General features: G+C 46.1%; 2 protein-coding genes across 5 annotated transcripts in view; one reads left to right on the top strand and one right to left on the bottom strand.

Moving 5' to 3' along the window:
* Positions 1–52: 52 nt before the first annotated feature.
* On the top strand, positions 53–17,052 carry tasora (transcription activation suppressor a). Its single transcript, XM_076025189.1, has 28 exons — positions 53–527; positions 1,870–2,015; positions 2,545–2,637; positions 2,837–2,909; positions 3,012–3,103; positions 3,599–3,730; positions 3,962–4,092; positions 4,251–4,282; positions 4,374–4,479; positions 4,873–4,976; positions 5,130–5,233; positions 5,354–5,426; positions 5,866–5,940; positions 6,042–6,211; positions 6,587–6,850; positions 6,943–7,135; positions 7,518–7,640; positions 7,839–7,993; positions 8,139–8,325; positions 8,730–9,170; positions 9,946–10,928; positions 11,111–11,233; positions 11,549–11,708; positions 11,850–11,958; positions 12,718–12,896; positions 13,021–13,170; positions 13,319–13,919; positions 15,231–17,052. Exons 1-28 carry the CDS (start codon positions 248–250, stop codon positions 15,775–15,777), a joined length of 5,826 nt encoding a protein of 1,941 aa, XP_075881304.1. The 5' UTR covers positions 53–247; the 3' UTR covers positions 15,778–17,052.
* The window catches only part of ccdc66 (coiled-coil domain containing 66), an 11,411-nt gene continuing 9,005 nt past the window's right edge, over positions 16,746–19,151 (bottom strand). For all 4 annotated transcript variants that reach the window (XM_076025191.1, XM_076025192.1, XM_076025193.1 and 1 more), the window contains exon 19: positions 16,746–17,786. In XM_076025191.1, the coding sequence (XP_075881306.1) occupies positions 17,706–17,786 (81 nt within the window). In that variant the 3' untranslated portion in view covers positions 16,746–17,705. The remainder of the gene's footprint in view (positions 17,787–19,151) is intronic.

Genomic DNA, 19,151 nt, shown 5'->3' with positions numbered 1-19,151 from the left:
ACGAGACTTCCAAAAGATGGCAGCATTGGCAACGCTTCTCAAACTAGGAGGCGATTGGAGCGAAACGAAGAAGATCACCGCACGACTGACCCACAACACCGCTGGGAAGTATGGCATGGTTTGTGTGCGGACTTGATTTTCTGCCTTGCTCAGTCAGGAGGTAGCACCGGTGTCGTCGCATGCTCTATTCGGAGAAACGGTCTCCAAGCGGGGCTTTTGGGGTGGAGAGACACCGGAAGACACTATCATGGAAGAAGACGGCCCAGCTCGTGCAGCGAACGAGGGAACTCGTCCGAGGAGGGGAGCTGCTGGCTCCGCTGAGGTCGGCGCTGCTAATGCTAACCAGCAAAATGGCGAAGGAATAGTAGAGGTATCAACAAGGGAAAGTCTCGCCAGTCCCGGCAGACCAACCCTCGCTGCCAAGACGATGGAACGGAGAAACGCGGCACCGCAAGGTTGCTACCAGCGGTACATGCCCATGGACGTGCTCAAGATGCCCATACCGAAGAAAACCAAGGAAAAGAGAGGTAAAGCTAACGTTCTACCTCCAGAAAAATAACCAAATCCCCTTTTAGGATAACTTTAACGTCATGTCAGCGCCAAAGGAAATCGCTATAATTCATATAATCACAGTGTGTTATTAACCTTTAGCCTTTAGAGGGGCTGCATTGACGACAAACACTGTCGTTCAGTTTCCAAAGTCAAGTCTCGCTACCTAGCATCTAGCCCGTCTGGGCGGAGAACAAACATGCTTTCGGGTTGACAGCAGTGGATTATTGTCAATCAAAACAAATACACACTTTTGTTTGGTAATAAAACGTTCTAAACTCAGGCTCTGTTTTGAAGTTGGTTCTGAGCTCGGTGTGGGTGTCGCCTCGAGTCATAGCGAGAGCTAAGCTCTCTTCCGGCTAGTTGTTTACGTTTGTGTGGATGGTAGCTAGGCATGCTCATGTGCCAATTATTATTTTATTTTATTTTTAAAATCATTTTTATCATACGTGAGTGGAACATACAAACGACATGAACACGTCTCTAATAACTATATATACATATTTTTAAAAGATGTTTTAATAACATGTAAATTCCTGTATTGGAATAAAGGCGCGAACAACTTCAGACAAATCTGGCATAAGCACACAAAAGCCACTAGTTAAGACTAATTATTTGTCGACTTAGATTGTATGTACGACTCAGGTGATAATAAGTGTCAGTACAGGATGTGGATTGAGTAGACAGTGTGCTTAGAATGTAAAGGATAACACAATGTAGTTCATTAATGTTATTCTGACAGTTTGAAGTATTTAAGACAAGAGACAGCTTTTTTTTTTTATTATGATAAACTGCACAAATCACACAAATTTGTCAGTTCACATTTTCACATTCACATCATTGTGAGGATCTCTTGGGAAACTGGCTTTAATTAATTGGGTTACTGGGTTCACTAACCAGCGCTTGTGCGGGCTCCCCTGACACCCTGACCTTCTGTCAACAGACGCTGATAGCAACACAAAGGATTACTGAAACAGACTGAACAAATGCTGTATATCACCATGACTAAGTTTTTCTATTTTTTGTTATTGGTAAGCAAATTGATTCTTAACCAAACTGAATTTTCTCATAATGACCGAAATATCCAACACTGCTTCAGCTCCATTTATATGTTGAGGTTTGGTTAGTCTGTAACTTTTTGACCTGACAGACAATATATTGTGCTTCTTGTGCTTCTTATTCACTGAAGGAGATTGTAGTCACACTTGCAGCAACAATTATTTTCCCTCATTCATGAAAAAGTGTCAATAAAACATTCCAGAAAGTGTGAACATACTTTTTGTCGTTGCCAATGACAGTCCCCCCCTGCCTGTCTTCCAGCTCTGTTCCAGCACGTCTCCACCGAGTCGCGGGAGTTCGAGGACACGAAGACCATCCTCACTTCCAGTTACCTCGACGCCAACTCCTCGAGCTGCTTCACCTACTCCAGACCTCGGCTCATTGACAGTGAGCAGCTGGAGAAAGAGGTCAGACACATCGAGATGTGTAGGGTGTTGGCCAACTAGCACACCCAAACTGAAATGAGCCGTTAGGACTATGCTTGACGCTCTACGTCACAGGCCGAGCTTATTATCGTAGTGATGGCTTGCGATGTCGGGTTAACGTGTTTCTTCTCAATCAATCAGACATAGAGAACCGTGTCAGTTCGCCAATGTGTCACCGTCATTCCTTCACACAGAACTCAAATTAGGCGGCTCAATGTCCTCACCAGAATTTGAGGACCGTCTATTCTCAAGTCTCTCTCACACTCAACATCAGAATTGTAGACTCCCTGCAGACTTGTAAATCATTGTTAGTGACCTTTGGGTAACCCCAACCACTTTCACTCTGGTCTTCCTATAGTTTTACACCCATAAATCAAATCATTTCTTTTGATCTGTAAATTCTTAACAATGTATTTTCTTAATGTAATTCGTTGGATGTACGAGTCTTGCCCATATCAGATTTTCAGTCTTTGTACAGGCCGCTAACTAAAAGTCTTGGTGTGTGTCTCAGTTTGTGGAAAAGAGGAAGGAGATGAAGTCTGACGGAAGGACGGATAAGGAGCTGGAGGAGAACTACTGTTTCCTCTTGGCTACTTCGCCCAAGGTGACACCTCCAGTGTACTGTGCTAATGGCTGATGTGATGTGCATATTTCCTCCGTACGTCTCAATAAGGGACTTGGCTGTCATAGCATAGTACTTAGAGGATAGATTCACCTTTATTTCCTATTGAGAAAACTGCCATTGAGAATTCAACCAGAATATGCTTCTGTAAACTCCCCCCCCCCCCCCGTGTCTACTGTAGCTGCCCTGGCTCTGTGAGAAGGGGCTGATAGTTGGACACAGCAGGATCACAGTTCTGGGAAACCCAACTAAAGGTAGGAGGAGTGAACTCGCGGTCGAGGTGGTGACTCACGGTTGAGTGTTGGATTTCCAGTTGTTCGGACTCACAGATACCCGATGCATTTGTTTGTGTCTAGGCGTCTATTTGTCGAGGTACTCCGACCTGATCCAGATGGAACCCCTAATGCCTGGGGCCACTGGGGAGCTCATCATTTTTAAAGTGTTGAAGGTAAAGCAGAAGATGGCTCTTTGCCATCGCTGTTCATCTAACAGACACAGGATGTGATTAGGGGATATCTGCATGTTTTGATTCTTTAATTTCTGCTGTGTGTGGTATTATTTTTGTTTAATTGCAGTGATTTATTTTTGTTCTCGCATGGAGTATTACCAAGTCATAAATGCAAAAACCACTGCAAAGAAGCACCAATCTTTTTAAAACATGCTTAAGTCTGATACCTGTAAGAATTTATTTAGATCAACACTTAACTGCACATACATTACACAAATAAGGAAAAAAAGTTCCATATTGGTGTCAAAAATCATCTCATGGAAGCAAATAGCACACAAGTGATGTTAGTATCGGTGCTTCTTTTTTTTTCGATATGAATTAAGATGAAATCTGCGCAACACCAAAATCTTTGACCAAGGTGGAAATCTGCTCTGATCCTGATTCAAATTCTCCGTATTGGCTATTGACAGTGTTGTATCTGGTTATCGGTTTCAGGGGAAAGTGAAGAGCATCTATGAAAACATGAAGAACCTCATGGACCCCACGCCGCGCTTTGACAGCCACATCTCCAAAAACTCCAGCAAGGTCACGTCGCTCAACTCGTACCGCGCCTTCGAACTCACTCAGGTAACTTTCAAACCAAGAGCTCTCTAAGTAAATAAAAATAAATTCTGTAACTTTTACCTGTTCTTGGTCTGGATTTAACAAGTGATAGATGTGCATGAACGTTGCATTTTACAGTAATCACTCCAATGCAGGTTTCCTACACGTTTAATTTGTGTGACAATTTGCGAACCTTGTGCTTTGCTTAAACATCTGCACGTGTTAATGATGCCTCCATTCTGTCACATATCTCAGCAATACTTCTACGAGTACATGTTCGACGAGCTGCGGCAGCGGCCTCGCCAGGTCTGCCCCTACGCTGTCGTCGCGTTCCAGTTCAAAGGGAAAGACTCCATCCTGCCCAGCACACCTCTGCCTTCCATCAGGTACCGAAATCAGAAGCAATTCTGGATTTTTTTAAGATACGAATTTGTTAATATCCAAAGCTGCTGCACGCATTGTGCTGCATAAACAACGATCTGCCATGACTTAACAATTTCATATTTTAATGTCCATGTACCTGACGCTGCTGTTTGATGGACAGGTTAAACAGCCAATCAGGAGAGGGGGATAAAGGTGAGCGCCGGTCCTCTGTTTATGGATTCAAACTTTTGAAAGAAGCCCTCGCTGCCCCTAAGTTTCTTCTCCCTGTGTTTTTCATCCTCAGGTTGCAGCCAGTTCACAGTGTGGACGGGAGATTTGGTGAAAGGTGGCAAAGTCCTCTTTCAGGTCTCCATTCACTCTTTCTCGCCTCCTCTGCTGCCCCACAGACTGTACGTACGAAACTGTCTTGTGACTCGTGCCATATCTTCAGATAACACAATCATTTGAAGTTCTGTTTATTTTCTCTTGCGATCGGAAAGTAGAGTGAAAATCTTCTAATAGTTTTCTTCTTCTAATATAATTAGTCCTCTTATTATGATTTTTTTTTTGGCTGAATAAAGTCAAACAATCTCTCCTAAAAGCTCTCAGAGTTTTTTTGATGTTCCTATTGTAAAGCGTTTGGGGTGAAACTCAGTTTATAAAGTCATTGCTTCTCACTGCAACCGTTTACTCGGCAGCTGCACTGTTGACCTTGTTTTGCTCTCCTGTTTTGAGTCAATGTGTTCATCAAACAAAAGTTATTGAAAATTAATCCTGTGTGCTTTTTGTTCCTTGTCTATCAGGCCAGAGAAGTTGGAAATTGAATGGGTGATGAAGCTGGAACATGTGACCAACTTGCTCCCATCCAAACTTTTCTCCTATAAACTGTACGAAGGCAGCAAAGAAGGTGTTTTGTTGTATTTTATCTTTTTTGTCTGTGCTATATAACATTCTGCTAAAAATACATCTTTCTTTTTTTTTTGCTCTCAATCTTTTTTACTGTAAATATTTTCTTCCATATTTTTCTTCACTAATTCTCATTGGTTGGATTGGTTTGCAGTGGTGAACAGCGGGTTTCACTGCAGCCTCCTGGAAGTGACGGACAAAAGTCGGTCCACGACCAGCGTGACGAAGCTGCTGCAGGAGCTGGAAGCAAAGAGAGCGGTGAGTTTAGTTTGCCTGAATATTCCCAGTCAGTCAATGAGTGCTGATGTACTGCAGTGCGGGTGAATCAAAGAAGAAGTTCAGAATCTCCTCTGAAGTTCACATCTGTCCTCACTGCAGGTTCTGGTGTTTCCACTGTCAGACAGCGGCTTTCTATTCTTCCTGCCCAGTGTTCAGATGGCTCCACCTGATGGTGAGATACGACAGATAATATTTGTTGCAAAATGTTGCACTATGAGGTTGCTTTTTAGCAACCATTTGAATAACTTGAGTAAGAATTGCTCTATTTACATAAGAGTATTTTCCATGAATAAGTAGAGTTTTAGGTGAATTTAATGGCTTTTCTTTCATTCTCATGACTAATTGACATTGCAGTTTCTCACTGAAGGCATCAAAACTACCATAAAAAGCATATTTAGAGTTATTTGTGTTCTTCTTTGCGGCATAATTACATTTATCTTGCTCATATATTTGATTTCTTCAGTATCTATCTGCAGTGTAGAAAGTTGTAAAGATAATTAAAAAAAAAAAAATCTGCATGAGAGGTTGTGTCCAAACTTTTGACTGGTAGTGTAAAAAAAAAAAAGAAAAGTTGAGTGTTCTGTATTTTTATTATTTTTCTTCTTTTTCAGAGCGAGTAGACCGCTGGAAGAGGTGTCTTCAAGCCTTGTTTGTTTTCCCGGAGTCCAGAGACGTAGCCAAATACGGTAAGCTGAATGCAGTAACCGCAGTAATGGAAACAAGTTTCAGACGGAAAAAAGGTGAAAATGTTTGTGCCGTTTTCTTGTCTTTTCTCCTGCGGCATCAGGGGCAAACTGCGCTACTCCTGCCTCGGAGCCCGTGATGCCACGGCTGTCGCAGTTCATCCCGGCGCTGCACCACTCGCTGGTCAAGGTCCGTGCCAACCCTCCGCCCGACCTGTCTGCAGGCGTGGAGCGCCAGGCGAGAGATTACCTCGTGGGCCTGAAGGACGGGAAGGTGGGGAATCATTTCCTGTCGTAATTCCCAAACTTCTGTCGGGCAGTGCTTTGATATGATATTTATTACCTTTGTTACCTTACCTTTTTTATTTTGCAGTGTTTATGGCTGAATAACAACCCAATGCATTATCAACGGCTCAATGAATTTACTGCATTATAAAAAAATATTGCGAAAAGACTTGAAACTGCAAACCTTGAGCTGTTTCGCCGTCTTTATCTTAATCATGCTTTCACTTTATTTTAATATGCACTTTTTATGAACTGGTTGCTGATGACTGATTGTGCAGCTGAGAAACTGAATTTCCTTTGGGATAAATAAAGTACTTTTCTATCTATCTATGTGTCTATCTGTCTGTCCGTCTCCTCTCTGCAGGTGCGAAACTACTCAATGGGAGACTACGACTCCAAGTTGAACGAACAAGGGAGGTTTGCTCACCAAAGAGCAAATCTGGACGGATACCTCCGCGCCTACCTCTACAACCCCACCTTCTACCTGCTGTCGGTGGCCAGGGCCAAACAGATGGTGGAGACGCTCTGTGGCCCCGAGGAGCCACAGGACGGGCGGCGGAGCACCGCCTCCGGTGGCCAGAGAGAGGCGACACACGGCGGCAGAGACAGACAGGCCAACAATCAAGAGGTTTGTAAGACTTGTCGAGGTCATTGAACTGCGTACGATGTCCAAAAGTGTTACGCTTTTCTTTTTTTGGTTACAACTTCCGGTTTATTCAGGTACAGCAGCTGATAGACCTGGTGCTGACCTGTAAGAGGAACGCGGAGAACGAGGTGAACAGGGAGGAGGCTGGACGGGGGGCCGCGGCGCCGCCGCTGGGGAGGAAGAGGAGGCTGGAGCAGGTGAAGGCGGAACGGGCCATCAAGTACCTAAGGGCCTCGCAGGACTGCGGCAAGAACAGTCACGTTCCCGGTGAGAAGCAAAATCCACCACATTTTATTTTGCGCATTCATTCTGAGTCTCGCAGTTTAAGTAACACCTGACTTCATGCAACCATGTTACGGGCTTTTGTTTTCCAAGTAAACCAGGGAAATTCAGATTTGTTTGGACTGTGTCAAAATCTAAAAAGCCACAGATTGAAAGTGGCCTGTTGACCAAGATTCTGAGTCATACCAATATAGCTTTTTTGTATTTCTGGATGCTCTACTGCACATGTAAAAAAAACATTTTTTTATTTATTCAACAGGTTTTTTTTTAAAACTAGGATGTTTGTAGTTTTGATCGCTACTCGCATTTTCTGCTCTGAATCTAGGACAGCGTGCAGATTTTAACATAATAACTTGCTGCCACACAGGAAACCAAGTTCCTACCCCAACTGGCTCTCTCACCTCTGTGTTAAGTTCACTGGGTCTGAAAGACATACATCTAAGGGAAGATGGATCTGAACCAGTGGCGAGGCTCCAGAGACTGCTGACAGGTGAGCCCAGCCTGCTACTACACATGGATTCTCAGCTCCGGCTCACACATACTGTATCATCCCACTCCAACTTTATCAGCTTGTCCTCCTGTGTTTGTCAACGCTGTGAATCCCACCGTCTTGTAACACTAAAGCAGACTGAAGGTAATTGGAGAAATATGTTTTTCATAATAATAATAATGATTTGTGAACTCACAGGCCTCAAGCAGGCTGCCAGAGGAGCAGCCAGTCAGAGTCCGGGCCAAGTGCAAGCAGAAGTGCAAAGGGAACCGTCCCCATTTGATGGCTTGGCTGCTAAAATGGGTCTGCCCACCAACTGTGACATTGACCTGAGGAAGCAGGAGGACCTGGAGGTATGTTCTCATTAAGAAGAAGAGTTTGCTTTAGACTTCGATGTAAATACAGCTCCATGCATGTAAATGCTATGAATAATCCAAATTGTCCTGTTCCTCAAATATGATTTATGTGTGTTTGTGTGTGTTCGTGTTGCCTATGAAGGAACAGACGGCAGGCAGCATCAGTAGTTTGGAGGGCTTCAGCCCCGGCTCCCACGGCGGGGACCTCAACCACCACGGAGGAGCAGCTGGCAGAGCAGGAGCAGGAGGCTGGTCGGGGAGGAGAGAGGGAGGATACGTAGAGGAGGAGGAGGAATGGCCGGTCTCCTGGGTCCTGATCCCCATCACAGGTGTGTGTGTGTGTGTGTGTGTGTGTGTGTGTGTGTGTGTGTGTGTGTGTGTGTGTGTGTGTGTGTGTGTGTGTGTGTGTGCGTGTGCATGTGCGTGTGTGCATACACATATGTATATATTTGAATATAAACACACACACACACATTTATGTATGTGTGTACATATATATATATATACACACACACATACACATACACACATACATATTTCAAAGAACATTTGTCATGTCCTTCATAACTTAAAATCCAGATATCAAAATATTCAGACTGTTGGGCAGCATTGAGGTTAATTCATAGAATTTAAGGTATATTATGTCAACCAGTGACTTTACTATGTCCAACAAGTGTGCTGCTGGTGGCCTGCAGCCTGTTCCCACTCTGGCTCAAGTGTAAACTGTGTGCAGGTCTGTCCTCGGAGAGGTACTCCTCCAGGGAGCTGCAGGCCGTCCCCCAGGACCCCCGCTTCCAGCACCTCGCCGACGCCACCGCAGGCGTCACCCCGGCAACTAGGCCTTCCAGGACAAGCCCCGTCCCGTCCCCCGAGCCCAGCTCCCCGCCCTCCCCGTCGCCGTGCCCGAGCCCCTACTCCTCGCCCTCCCAGTGCCCGTCTCCAGAGCCCAGCCCCCCGCCGTCCCCGTCCCAGTGCCCGTCCCCGGAGCCCAGCTCCCCGCCTTCGCCGCCACTGTGCCCCTCGCCGCCGCGCAGACCTCCCACGCCGCCGTCGCAGCACCCCACTTCCACCTGCAGGCGCCAGGCCGTGGAGCCTAATAAAGCCGGCCTGGTGAGGAGTCACAGTGGTGCTAATGAGGAGCACTTCTACCCGACGCCACCCAGGGAATTTGAAGGTAGCCTCAATTTTTGTGTTGCACCTGTGCTCAGGATGGAAACTTTCTCACCTTTATTCCTCAGACACTAATTTTCTTGTTTTTCACCCTGAGCTGAGACGATTGGTAACATAATGGGGAGGCCAACTGTCATGTCTGTGTCCTTTTCTCATCTTGTAAATTACAGCAGTCAGCATTTCCGCATTGAACTCCATTATAACCACTTTTATGAACTCATGATCTTGAATGCATTGCGATCATTATGAGTGTGCCAAAATCAGTCAAGATGTGCTTCACAATTATGGGAACGTTTGAGTGTTTAATGACAATAATATCCAATGTCTCATTAAAAGTGACTGGGTGCAAAATTGCAAAATGTAATCCATGATGCTTTCTTGGACGGTTTTGCACGCGCAACACAACACTTGCGTGATTATAGTTCAAAGCTTTGTTTTAGACATGTTTACATATTTTTTTGTTAGCAATTTTAATGCATTCAACTTCTGTAATGATTATTGCACACTTGATATTCATTCTCTCATATCATTCAATTAGATGTTTAAGGCAACAACTCTCAGCCATCCCATAATGTGTTCAGCACATCCTGACTGATCTCTATGCACTACTAATGTTCTTAGAGCACTCTAGTATATTATTACATGACGCTGGTTTGAATGGAGTTCAATGCAGAAATTATTCATTGACCCCAAAGTTAGAAAGGTTGCGTATAATCTTCATTTATTTTGTGTTTATGGAGGGGCTTTAGTTTCCAATCTAATTCTACTTCTACGTGCAGGAGCTTCAAAGGCCGTTGACCAGAAGTCTTACTGGAGCAAACAACTCGACGGGCCCCTCTCCTCTTCTCCTCCGGCTGCAGAGAGGACAAACATCTCACCGAACCCCATCGAGAGAAAGAAGGAAGTCGTGACGACGACCCTGGTGGGCCAAGAGGAGCACCAGACCTCAGCCAGCAGCGACGATGAGCAGGTGGCCAAGAAACGTCCAGGCGGCTCTTTGTTTTCTACGCCCTCCTCCTCCTCCACCTCCTCGCACCACATCGACGCCATCGTGGACAAGCACCAGGGCAATCTGTCCACCGAGATCCAGCTCATCCTGCAGAGGGAGAGCGTCCACCTCAGCCTCCCGCAGTCCCCTCACTCCACCTCCAGGGGCGACGCGCAGTGCGCTCCGCCGCCCCCACGCAAGCTGGTCTCGCATTTCTCGCAATACGTCTCCTTCTACAACCCGCGGCCGCCCGTGCACGAGTACGTCAGCTCGCTGCAGGACGGCATCGACAGCCTGCTGACGGAGCTCCACGACGGCTGGCTGAGTCGGGCGCCCCCCTCCGACTCCTCCGACCCTTCCGACACGGACAACGCGCTGGCCAGCAAGGTGGACGCCTTCGTGTCCAGCATCAGAGAGGGCAAGGAGGGAGAAGCCTCCCCTTCCGCTCACGCTCCTGAGCCGTGGAAGCCACGCCCACCCGACGACAGTTCCCCAGCGCTGCCGCGTTCAGCTCAGTCTGCGCCTCCGTCCCTGCCCGCGTCCGCCTGCGAGCAAAGCGCCGAGCTGGACCCACGCGATCGCCTCAACGACGGGACTCCGCACTGCCCCGGCTCCTCCTCTCCCCCGGCCGCGGCGCTCAGCTCCCTCATCAGCCAGATCCAGCCGGAGGTTTTCAGCAAGCTGGTGGAGATCGTCCAGGACGTCAAGAGGAACTCGGTGCAGTTTTACGTCCACGCCACCGAGCTGGGGGACAGCGTCTACGAGGAGATCAAGGTAACTGCTCACTTGATGATGGAATCATTTTGGACTAATTAAGTAAAATTTGATATTTTTTCACGGCACACCTGACATTATTTCACAGCACACTAGTGTGCAACAGCACAGTGGTTGAAAAACACTGCCGTAGATCACCGTGAGTTCTGCCTCAGCCTTGCCGCTTGCGCCTCTGTTTGCAGGAGCACCTCTTGAAGCAGGGCAACGTGAAACAGAGCCCCATCGCCTTCCTGCAGCAGGAGAACGCAGAGAGCCGTCTGCTCGTCATCATCAAGAACAAAGACATCGCTGCTCACATACACAAGGTACACGCGGGCTCTCATCACTGTTCCCTTGACTAGACTGGAAGCCAAGGAGGAAAGAGTGATTGCGATGTTCACCTCTTATCTGTTTTAGGAGAAAGTTTGCAATGAGACTAGCCCCGTAGAATTGCGCACAACCTAAATATCGCAATAGAAACACCTAAACTTCGAAAAACCTCTCAAATATGGCTAAAAGGTTTTTCACACGTATCGATATAGAGGTATATCGCAATAATGTCATGGAAACACTTTTTTTTTTTGCATTTACACGTCACCACATGCCTGATCACTTATTTCTCCACACCTCTGACCTTTCAGATCCCGGGCCTGGTGTCTCTGAAACGGCACCCCAACGTGGTGTTTGTGGGGATCGACACACTCAACGACATCATGAACAACAGCTACAACGAGCTCTTCGTCTCCGGCGGCTGCATCATCTCGCACGAGTTCGTCCTCGACCCCGACTTCATCACTCGCGGTAGGTGGATCTGAAAGCTGGGTCCGTCACTGCGTGTTGTAGCTCAAACCTGGAGGAGGGTCAGTCGGGGAACGTTGCATTTTCTTATTACGTATAATATTACTTTTTACTAAGTCGTAATCGAGGTTTCTCTGCTCCCAGATCGACTGACTGCACTGCTGGTCCTGCTGGAGCAGCTCAGCTCTCCAGGGAGAATTTGGAAGTGGAAGATTCACTGCAAAACCCACAAAAGATTAAAGGAGCAATCCAGGTACTGATTCTCCTTTTCCAGGAGAGAAGATCAGGAAACGATGCTGTCGAAGCACTGACACAAGTCCTGGGTTGTTTGAAATAATGTACTGTGTGTTCCGTTATACATCATCACATTGAGTTAAACCATCGATTCTCAGCTGGTGAAGTCGCACGACCCACATTGTTTTTCTTATCAGAAATTGGTGACCCAAATTTATTCCATAGCACTCAGCCCACTTTCGATCATGTCTAATAGGGGCGGCAGAAAAAAAATCGATTCACAGTATTGCGGTTTCTTTGTTTTATGATTTTTAAATCGATTTTTTTTTTTGTTCAAATTCAAAAGCTTCTGTTAAGCCAGGTTGGAAAAAGTTACCACTTTTCTCCAGCAGAGGGCAAAATGTTTCTATTCACCTCTACTTCGCAAACATTCTGTTCATAATCATGATCATTCAACTGTTTAACCGGTGTTTAAAAAAGCAGACCAAAAATCAAGAAAATCTGAAATGTTGTAGAATCGCAATTGAAATCGAATCGGCATCCAGAAAAAAATCGTAGAAGAATTGAATTGGTAGAAAAATAAATGTCCCAGCCCTAATGTCTAGTAAATAAATTATTGAATGTTTTTACCGAATTTTTATACTATAACTACTAAAAAGCTGTTTTGGAGCCATAGCTGGGTGACAATAATAATTACTGGGAGCAACTTTTTCTCTTTCAACTTATTAATATCATATCAACAGGTCACAAGTTTTGCATGCGTGTGTTCCTCCTCCAGGTTCAGACAAGACGCCGCCGTGCTGCTGGACATTCTGTCCGTCTATCAGAAGCGGCAAGTCGTGGAGTTCCTGCCGTATCACTACTGCGACATGAACGATCATCAGTCCCCGGATCTGAAATGTGTGATGACGCTGCAGGCCCAGTGCACTCAGTACAGACACATGATCCTCCTGACCGGTACGTGGAGCATTGATTGCATTTATCAGCTTGTTGAGCTTTGATCTTGATCTGGATCACGATCTGGAATCAGTTCATTCCGCCGAGAAACATCATTTCCACCATCAACCTCTCTCTCATGCAGACCAGAAATTTGAGGAATTCCCGGACTACGCCAGTGGGGGAATCGTCATAGCCAGCGTGGATGAGGCTCTGCGCGACCTGGCCTACATGGTCGGTTACCATAACAACAGGTGCAACCAGGCCGTTGCGGACGACAGGCTCCCTCCCAAAGGTGATTCCTCTGAGTCCTCTCATCCTCACGAAGTTGGAAAACTCAGTGGAGCGAAAGCCGAGAAATAGCAGGCAAGATTTGTTCTCGGATTTTATCTGATGTGCTGTGGAGCTACAGTCACTTAGTGCTTTTCCGCTTTACCACCCAGATCACATCCACCCGCATTTGTCCCACGGACACCATCAGCACATCCCCCAGCAGTCGAGGCCGGGCCACTCTCCTCTCTCCAATCTCCCTGAACAGCAGATCCCGGACGCATCGGGCGCGGACAACCTGTCACCGCCCACTACAGACAGGCGCCTGGAGGAGCTGCAGATGGCCATCTCTCACTTCCGAGCAGAGCGTCTGGCGCAGCAGCAGCAGCAGCAGCAGCAGCAGCAGCAGCAGCAAAAGCAGCAGCAGCAGCAAAAGCAAAAGCACTGGCTGCCTCCTCAGGGCAGCCGACACCCCGAACAAGGGGCTCCTGCAGAGCCGCTCCACCACCCGGAGAAGAAGGCGGTGGCGGCCAAGCTGGAGCTGATCCACTCGGCGCTGCAGCTGGAGGTGGAGGAGGAGGAGGAGGAGGACGGAGCCAGGCCGGGGCCCGAGCCCGGAGAGCAGAGGAATGATGCGGCAGGGAGAGCGCCTGCAGGAAGCCCCTCGGCACCCCCGACTGGTCAGAGCAACACCACGGAACCGAGCCAGAGCGCAGAATCAACCGCTGAAAGTAGAGAAGAGACGGATCGTCCTGTAGGGGGCGACGGAGCAAGGTCAGTACAAACACCATCAAGCGTCTCAAGAGCAGTCAGTTCACTGGACGTGGAAGCGAAGCGCCGAGTGCTTCCAATGTGGTGGTTCACACCAGACGCGAACAGGCGCGCAACTCGCGCCATGCATTTGTCGTTTCGGCGTCTGCTCTATTTTGTGCGCGAGTCTCGAGCGATCCTCGTCAATAGTACAGGAAGTCGCTCAAAAAAAAAATTGAAAATCCGGTGAATTTTCAAAATAAACTAATTTCAAAATAAAAACCGAATGACAAATTCGATCATATCTGTATGTTATATTTGTCAGTACATTGTATCATATTGTGAGAGAAATTAAACAAATACAATCACGCGCACACACACACACACACACACACACACACACACACACAGAGGAAGACTTGATCAAAATACGTCTGTTTGATCCTAGAGATGCCGGTCAGTGAGATCATTATGAAAGAGGTCTTGAGATGGACACCTGAGTGCGTGTTTTTATTTACACACACACACACACACACCTACGAAAGTGAGCAACGGAGCGGGCTGGCTACAGGGCGGGGGGGACGATGATGAAAATGATTTAAAAAAAAAAAAAAAAAAAAAAAGCTCAAGTGGGAGTGAAAAAAAGACAGCAGCTCAGCAGAAGCGCTTGTCGACCGTCGCGGAGCTGTTCGCGTCTGGTGTGAACCAGTCGAGCCTCGCTCGCGCATTTCGTTGGCGCTCCGCTTCACAGCGCTTCCGCTTCAATTGAAATGAATGGCACAAGCTGCGCGCCCGTTCGCGTCTGGTGTGAACCACTACGGTGATGAACATGGCTGCCGAACTGAAGCGCTCGGCGCTTTGTGGCGCTTCCGCGTCCAGTGTGAACCGGGCGTTATGTGTTTTTGTGCTAGTAGATAACAGTAAATTTTACGTGTTAAAATTGATTTTGCTGGATGATTGAAACAAGTTACTACAAGTTACTTTATTAAGCTTCTGTCTTCTTTTTTTTTTATCTTAAAATGTTCGAGTTCAGTTGCTCAGCAGTTAGCTTCCTCTGCTGTGATTCTTTTTTCTTTTTCTTCACGACATAAACATTTTTTTTTATCAGTGCAGTAAACTATGCAAGACCCCTAGTGGAAGCAGTGAAAGGGGATTTACTTCTGTTATGGCTTATGTGTGAACATTTGCATTTGATTGACAGTTGTCAAAGATTCAAGATTCTAAAGATTTTAATTTGTCACATGTCAGTGAACTGTTCAGAATCAGGTGAAAGCCTCAGGCCTCAACCTTCCTTCCTTCATTCATTTATTTATTCATTTTATTCTTATGTTGCAGAAGCGTGCAGCGAATCCAGGAGCAGCCACAAAAAGAGGAGAGAGCGCCGCTCGCCAGCAGCACTGCGTCTCCCGGCGGCGGCGGCAAGTTAACAGGAAGTAGCGCCGCGCTACGAGACCAAGGCGCCCAGGCCCACCCGACCGCAAGCCACCCGCCGCACACCCAGCATTCCCAGCGGCAGGCCGAGCGGGAGCGCCGCCACCGCCAGTCGCACTTCCAGCTGGCCGCTCACCGACTGCAGCCGCACCAGCAGCTGGCCGCTCACCGGCTGCAGCCGCACCAGCAGCTGGCCCCTCCCCTGCCGCACAGCCACGCCTTTCCGCCCAGCACCATGTTCACGCCGCTGAGCGCAATGAGGGGCGGGGGCCTCCTCGGGTCCCGGCCCGTCTGGTCCAGGGTTATGACCCCTACGGGAGCCACCGCCACGCTGGTCTGGGGCTTCCAACCGGGCAGCGTGGGCATCCTGACCGGGTACAACAACCCTGTGGGTCAGGGCGGCGCCAGGCACAGAGGAGGCCAGCGAGGGGGCAGCTTCACAGGGATGTAGGTGCTCTCTCTCGCTCTCCACCGCGCAGCAGAGGAGCACACAGTACCAGCGGAGGCCTCTCGGGGGCTCCCTGAGTCCCTCTGTGTTAGGGACTCGCGGGGTATTTTGAGGGACTGGGCTTAAAAACACCAAATCCCAACTATAAGACAGGAAGTGGACCACAGTGATAGAAGCAACATCACCTTACGAGCTCACAGCCATCTTCACCTTTATACGTAGATCTATGTGTATATGTAACAGGTTCTCCAACATGTCTAGAAGTCTGGACAGTTCAGTCCCATGTTTATTTTTAGTTGTTTTTTTTATAAGGCCAAGTGTTCCAAGATCTGTTTAAGAAAACATTGCGATTATAGAGTCAGTCTTTAAATACGTTTTTTGATCCAAAATCAGAATCAATTGTTTATTTTTTTAAAGCAAAAAGCGTATTCAAAGATATTTTCTGTCCCAAGCGTTTTGTTTTGTTTCTTTGCAACAGACATTCTGCAGTAAGACATAAATTTTGAATTTAATGCGGAAAATCTATTGGACCCTGATCTGCCTGAATCAACCAGACTGTGGCTCAGAAAGTCAGACATGTAGTGTTCTACCCTCCACCGGTTCTGCTTGGTTTCCTTCAACAACTTCTTACTGTTGACCTCTGACTACTAAAGAGACTCGAGGAAGAAGCCATATCTTCCACTTTGACGAAAGAGATAAAACAACCTCATTGTTGTTCATTAACGTGGACGTGTGTTAAATTACTGCACTTTTATTTTCAAAGGCTGGTTCGGTTCTAATGCATTCGGTTTCCTGACAGTTAAAGAAAACACGATTGGTCTGAGACTCTCCGCCAGACTTGCTTTTTGATACTTTACGACTCCTAACTGTAATGTATAAAAAAAACTGTCTGTTTTTTTTAGGGCATGGGAAACTTTTTACGTGTCTGGAAAGGAACCCCTGGGATATTTGTCTGAACTGAGAACAATTCATTTTTATTTTATTTTATTTTATTTTTTGCAGCACAGATGATCCAGAGACACAAGTTTGTCCCTGTTGGGAGACTGTTCGGACTTGCAGATTTAATGAACGGACTTCTTGAAGTGTCTTCCAGTGGGCTCGATAGTGTTCAAAGATCATTTTGTTCTCACTGTTTGGTTTGTAACCCTCGCAGCAGCTTGTGTGTACAGTAAAAAAGTGACTGTAGCAAGTTGTGTTTAACTTAAGTGATTTCCTTTCCTTTCTTTTTTTAATAACAGATTTTTCTATTAAAAACACTCTACAATGTTAACAAGAAGATATCCTTGTTTGTGTCCTACATGCTGCGGTGGTCACTGACGGCATTGCAACCACATTCCTCAGTAACAGATACAGACACAGCTGTCGAGTACGACAAATTAAATGGCGAAATCAAAGGGCGGGTAGCCAATTAATTTATTACTGGAATACATTAAAAAAAAAAAAAAACACACTGAAAAATCAAATCTATCTTGTCGACCTGCAACAACCTAAAGAAACAGAAAACGTTCCCATTACGATTTCAACAAATGTTTTGAAAGAAGAAGTTGTTTGAATTTGAATAGAAAAAACTCCCCCGCACACACACACGTTCTGTGTGTTGTAATGTCATTATTTTTTAAAAGTCCATAAAAAGAATTTGAAATACAATTTCCACTTAAGACTCAACCAACTTTTAAAAAGTAGCCCAACATATGTAGGATCACACAGCTGACTGTGTTCAATTAAATCACGTGTTGATATGTTGACGTGAAAAATGTGGAGCAGATACATGATTCAAAAGATGCAAAGCACCGAAAGTTTACTGGAGAGTCAATTTCTGCTTCCGTCAAATTACTTGGGATCACAGTTACTCGGAGCAAACTTGTGTTTTCTGATCCTGGGTGAACGTTGAAGCATGTTTTGAGTCCGAAGTGGGGCGGCCAGCGCCGAGGTCACTGGAGCTCGATGTTGGCACGTGGCCTAAGGAGAGGGTTCAGGTCCATCTCCAGCTCCCTCTGCTTCTGTAATAAACCCTGCATGAACAAAAAACAAAAATCACCACGTTGGCAGGCTGTGAAACAACTGTCGTCGCGCAGCTGTGGTCAAAAAAAAAAAAAAAAAAAAAAAATGGTACGGAGTCGAACCAGAACTCGACAACAAGAGCAAGACAAGAGAACATACAGACGAGAGCACGAGCGATCTAGCCAGATCGACTGCCTTTAACCTAAAAGCTGCATCATATGCAATTCTTCGTTTGTTTTCCATGAGGGTTTGTGCATGAAAACTTCCTTTGCACAAACTGTCTTGGTCTCGTTCTGTATTTGCTTCCGCTTTTGCTTTCGTTGTTCGCGCGAACTGCCTGTCTCACTCTTTCCCGAGCCCACCCAAAAATCCATAAATTGAGAAGGTCCCCTAGTGGCCGTTACCTGTAAAAAAAAAAATTAAATAAAAAAGAAAAAAGAAATTAAAAAAACATAGATTAGCCGCACCGTTGTATTAGCCGCAGGGTTCAAAGCATGGGAGTAGCGGTTTATAGTCCGGAAATTCCGGTAATTATTTTGGAATGTTTCAATGAAAAATAGAAATAGAATATTTTCATGTTAGAGAAAGATAAAGATGCTTTTATATTTTATCTCATGATATGCTTATAATCGTTGCAAATACAATTTAATAACCACAGCTTTGAAGCCGACATTCCACAGGAGAAAAACAAAGCAGGCCGAATGGAAGACTTGGGTGCAAGGCTGCGAGGGAGTCGAGGAACAGCTTGACCACACTTGGCTTGGGAGGCCAATTATAGCAAGTGTTCTTTGTGATGACGTAAAGGGGAACGTGGGAGAAGAAGACGGTGTAGCAAAACAGGACACAGCCGGTACCTGTTTTTGCCAAGCTCAGCTCTACAGCAGAAACCACATTTTTTGATACTAACGTGTGTCTCATCATCCAACCTTAGACTAACCCAACCCATGTAACTAGGAACCGCCCTAATGATAATAAAAGAGGCTTGCAGCCGGAGGCACTTCAGAGTGGGGTAGATGGACTTTAACTGATGTTGCCCTCCGTCACTGCTCTCCTCGCGAGAAAGATATACTGACTCCTGTGTGTTTCTTTTATACTTTGTAGGTTTGAACCTGACATTCCACAAAGGAATTATTATTGTCCTCTCCAATTTTTCCTATAGTATAAAAAATAAATAAATAAATATCTTGTTAAGTTACATATAGAGCAGGGTAAAAAATGTGCAATTAATTTGTGATCAATCGCGAGTTAACTCAGGACACTGCGATTAATTGCGATTAAAAATTAATCGACTGATAGCCCTAATATATACATATATACATATATACATACTGTATATACATATATACACACGCACATCAAAACAGAGCTCCGTGACC

This window comes from Nelusetta ayraudi, unplaced genomic scaffold (assembly GCF_046127955.1).
Source record: "Nelusetta ayraudi isolate G7.1 ecotype Tasmania unplaced genomic scaffold, CSIRO-AGI_Nayr_v1 ptg000017l, whole genome shotgun sequence".
Lineage (NCBI taxonomy): Eukaryota > Metazoa > Chordata > Actinopteri > Tetraodontiformes > Monacanthidae > Nelusetta > Nelusetta ayraudi.
This window is presented reverse-complemented; position numbering and strand designations above follow the sequence as displayed.